The following is a 4,570-nucleotide window of genomic DNA, read 5'->3' on the forward strand; positions in this document are numbered from 1 at the left end:
CTCTGCCTCCCGGGTTCAAGCAATTCTCCTGCCTCAGCCTCCCAAGTAGCTGGGATTACAGGTGCCTGCCACCACACATGGCTAATTTTTTGTATTTTTTGTAGAGACGGGGTTTTGCCATGTTGGGCAGACTGGTCTGGAACTCCTGACCTTAGGTAATCCTCCTGCCTCAGCCTCCCAAAGTGCTGGAATTACAGGCATGAGCCACCACACCCTGCCATCCTCTCCCTTTCTTAAAAATACATCAATTAATTAAATATATAAATGTAGATACACACACAGGCAGCATCAAGGGGGATGGCATGGGCGAATACAGCAAGAAAGAGTAGAACATCTAGGTACTGGGGGCGCTGGGAAGTCCTGCTAAACTGGTCCCCTCACACTGTGGGGCCTTTAAGCGCTCTGTGTCAGGGCACCTCCCCTCTGTGAGTTTGGGTTCTTTCTTTGGTTGCAGGCAACCAAGACCAGCTCAGCTAAAAGAAATGGAAGGATGCTGACTCATGAATCAGAGGGGAAGCTGGACGACTATGCCCAGAGCCAGGCAGAAACGGGTCGGGTCTAGAGTCTGGGAGGAGGAAACCCATGGACAGTTGCTTCAGGGCCCAGCGCTCACGGTGAAGCAGCTGCAATTGTTTCAGTCCTCAGATCACTCTGCTCAAGATGTGACTTGCCAGGAGGAATCTGGCTGGCCCAGCTGGGACATGTGTGTCCACCTCTAGACCAGGAGAGGAGAGTCTTGGTTGACAGTCCCCATGTCTACCTCTTTGTCTAGGTTACTGAGTCATCAACAGATCTCAGTTCAAATAGTCACTTCTTCAGGGGCAATATACCCTCTTCTACCCATAAACTAGGGGCAATATACCCTCCCTCCCCTTTCATACATGACCATAACACCATGCAGCACTCAGCTCTTGTAAGCTGACATTTACCCACGTGGCTCTTTATGAACATTCATCTCCATCCTGAGACCTACAGTCCATGAGGGTACCACCATTCTAGGGTTTTTGTTCTTCTCTTTGTTGGTGGGGACTTAGGACTGTGCCTGGCACAGGGCAGACCCTCAATATTTGTTGAACAAATAAATTAATAAACACGTGTAAATGAATATTAGTAGAATACAACAAGAGTAACAGTAGGTGAAGGTGGAAAGCAAAGGCGGGAAAAGGTCAGGGCTCTGAGTGCCGGGCTGTGGAGTCTGAGCTTCACTCTGCAGCGCTGGTGAGACGCGATAGGTTTTAGAGAAAGGAAGCCTCATGCTGGTGCCCCAGTGGGTACTGACTTTGCGTTTGTAGCCAAATCAAAGTTTTTCCCTTAAAGTCATCTCTCTTCCTAGATGTTGGGACTTGCAATGGCAATGGGAAGTGAGATACTGAGTAACTGAGAGATCAAGTATTTTGATCTCTCAAAATATTTTACTAACAAGGCATACAAAGTGATTTTTCACAGGCAATGTTAATGTTTTTCTTTTTTATGTACAGTTTTAAAATTCTAAAAGTAACAAAATCACAACTACCAAACATTTAGATGACAAAAGTTATCCGTAATCCCACCATCGTAACACAACCACTATTATCATTTTACTGTTTTCCTTATTCACATTTTCTACTTATTTTCTTAGATTCCAAGAAATAGAATTACTTGTTTAGAGGTTATTAACATCTTATTGTTCTGGATATATATATTGCTAAATGTAATAACAGCAATGTCTGCAGTACCAATTTCTCAAATACTAATTTGCATCTCAACTTTTTTTTGAGACAGAGGCTCTCTCTGTTGCCCAGGCTGGAGTGCAGTGGCATGATCTTGGCTCACTGCAACCTCCACCTCCCAGGTTCAAGCGATTCTCATGCCTCAGCCTCCCAAGTAGCTGGGATTACAGGTGTGCACCACCACACTTGGCTAATTTTTGTATTTTTTAGTAGAGATGCGTTTTCACCATGTTGGCCGGGCTGGTCTCAAACTCCTGGCCTCAAGTCATCCTTCTGCCTCAGCCTCCCCAAGGGCTGGGATTACAGGCATGAGCCACTGTGCCTGGTCTGGCATCGCAATTTTAAAAATCTTTAGTAGTAAATGAAAAATTTTATCTTATTGTTATAATTTTGTGGTTTTTTATTGTTCATGAGAATAAACATTTTCCAAGTTTGTTTACTCACTGAACTTCTTTTTTCTGCATCTTATTCAGTATCATGGACACAATTTTGTCAGTTTTCTTGATTATATCAATGCATTCAGGGTCCCAAACCTGCCAAAGTTTAAAGACAAAGATACTAAGGGAAAAACCAGGAAAAGATGGTAGAAAAGAATCACCCTGGCATTGTCAATCATGTAAACATTTGTCAGGTGCCCTAGCTGCAGGTATATGTCTCACTGAAACATGAATTCCAATTATAGGGTGAAATATATATTTAGAACCCTCTTTTGGAACTTTCATCTAGTTATCTAGCATCCTAAGTGCCTGGACATTCCTGATTGGTTTGCAATGTGTTTTATTTCCCATCCCCAAGTTTCACAGGACTTGTGAAGCAATCCAGGACTGCTCGCCCTGGGATTAACAGTCACAGGCTGTAACACAATGTCTTGCACATCCCGAGTATTGAATAAGCTTTTGTAGATGGATTCTTACCATCAACATCATCATGAAAGGCAAACATACAAAATTTGTTGACTAATGTAATGAGTGATGAGTAACCGAAGTTTACTGACCAAACACTACGTACATGTAGAGTACAGAATAAACACTTTATTATCACATCCGAGGAAAAGACCATTTTAGAGGCTCAACAACCCAGGAAAACTGTGAAGGTTTCTTCAAATTGTTAAGAATATCCATGCATACAGGTTTCACATTATTTTGCTATATACAGTATCAATTTTTCCAAAAGCCAAGAGCATTTTATTCTATCACCCATCCTGGACATTTACTCCAAGAAAAAAATACACTGAGTCTATAAGTAATCGATTAGTATTTTGATCGTTGCTGCCTTTTTTTTTTTTTTTTTTTAAAGGTAAGAAGATCTAATGCATCCTATATCCAGTAAGTAAAATTATCTCTTCATCTGGGACCTGGAAATCCTGAAATAAAAAAGGATAATGCAATAAACGTAGTTGCAGGAAAGTATATTAGCTATATACTATGAAATACTTAGTTTACTTATGTTGAACGGCTTAGCTATTAATACTCAAACTGAGTTAAAATGAAAATTCCTTCTTAAAAAATCGAATGTAATATGTATTACATTTTACGGTACATTAGTAGTTCTTTGTATATTGAATAAATACTAAATCACCTAGGTGTCTATGTTCTATCACATCTACAAACATGTCACTTTCTAATTAATAAAATGTTCTTCCATTAGTTTGCTTTTACACTTAAAATATATATAATTGACTTTTTGGGAAAAATATCTGAGATTCATTGCTTTGTTTCGTAAAAACCAATAGCTTCTGTGGTCTTTTTTAAAATTGTGGTTAAAATACACATGCCATTAATTTACCATTTTAACCATTTTAAAGTGCACAATTGGTGGCATTAAGTACACTCACATTGTTGTGCAACCATCACCACTGTCCATCTTCAGAACCTTTTTATCTTCCCAAATTGAAACTCAGTACTCGTTAAGCACTCACTTCCCATTTCCCCGTCCCCCAGCAACCACAACTGTACTTTCTATGAATTTGACTATTCTAGGTACTGCATGTAGGTGGAATCATTCAGTATTTGTCTTTTGTTTTGTTTTGTTTTTTGTTTCTAAGACAGGGTCTTACTCTGTCGCCCAGGCTGGAGTGCAGTGGTGCAATCATAGTGTCCTTTTGTGACTGGTTTGTTTCACTTAGTGCAATGTTTTCAAGGTTCATCCATGTTGTTGCATGTGTCAGAACTCCTTCCTTTCTTCAGCTAATATTCTTGCATGGATTTACCTAGTGTTGCTTTTATCCATTCAGCCATTGATGGACACTTGGGTTGCTTCCATTTTCTGGCTATTGTGAATAATGCTGTTTTGAACATGGGTGTACTACATAGTTACTTTTTAAAACTGACACAACAGCGCTGTCTTTTGACATACATATTTTATGGAAAACACAAGGTTTTTCTGGCTGACGCTCAACCTCATAATTTGGAGCTTGGTGCAACACAATAGGAGAGCTATTTTTCAGTATATATCACTAAGGATTACAATGAGAGTACATACAGTCAGTATTTCAAATTATAAAAAAAAAAAAAATGTAGGCTGGGTGCAGTGCCTCACACCTGTAATCCCAGCACTTTGGGAGGCCAAGGTGGGCAGATTACCTGAGGTCAGGAGTTCAAAACCAAACTGGCCAACATGATGAAACCTTGTCTGTATCTACTAAAAATACAAACATTTATTGCCAGGCGTGGTGGCACTTGCTTGCAATCGCAGCTACTCAGGAGGCTGAGACAGGAGAATTGCTTGAACCTGGGAGGCAGAGGTTGCAGTGAGCCAGGATTGCACCACTGTACTCCAGCCTGGGCGACAGAGCAAGACTCTTTAAAATTAAAAAAATAAATAAAAAAATAAATAAATAAAATGCAATGTATACACCTTGT

General features: G+C 40.2%; 1 protein-coding gene across 2 annotated transcripts in view; it reads left to right on the forward strand.

Annotated features, from left to right (window-relative positions):
• Window positions 1-3,402, forward strand: part of CLUL1 (clusterin-like 1 (retinal)) — a 72,366-nt gene extending 68,964 nt beyond the window's left edge. For both annotated transcript variants that reach the window (XM_011957782.1, XM_011957783.1), the window contains exon 9: window positions 3,006-3,402. In XM_011957782.1, coding sequence (XP_011813172.1) covers window positions 3,006-3,009 — 4 coding nt within the window. In that variant the 3' untranslated portion in view covers window positions 3,010-3,402. The remainder of the gene's footprint in view (window positions 1-3,005) is intronic.
• Window positions 3,403-4,570: the final 1,168 nt, after the last annotated feature.

Source organism: Colobus angolensis, unplaced genomic scaffold (genome assembly GCF_000951035.1).
Source record: "Colobus angolensis palliatus isolate OR3802 unplaced genomic scaffold, Cang.pa_1.0 Scaffold45, whole genome shotgun sequence".
NCBI classification, from domain to species: domain Eukaryota; kingdom Metazoa; phylum Chordata; class Mammalia; order Primates; family Cercopithecidae; genus Colobus; species Colobus angolensis.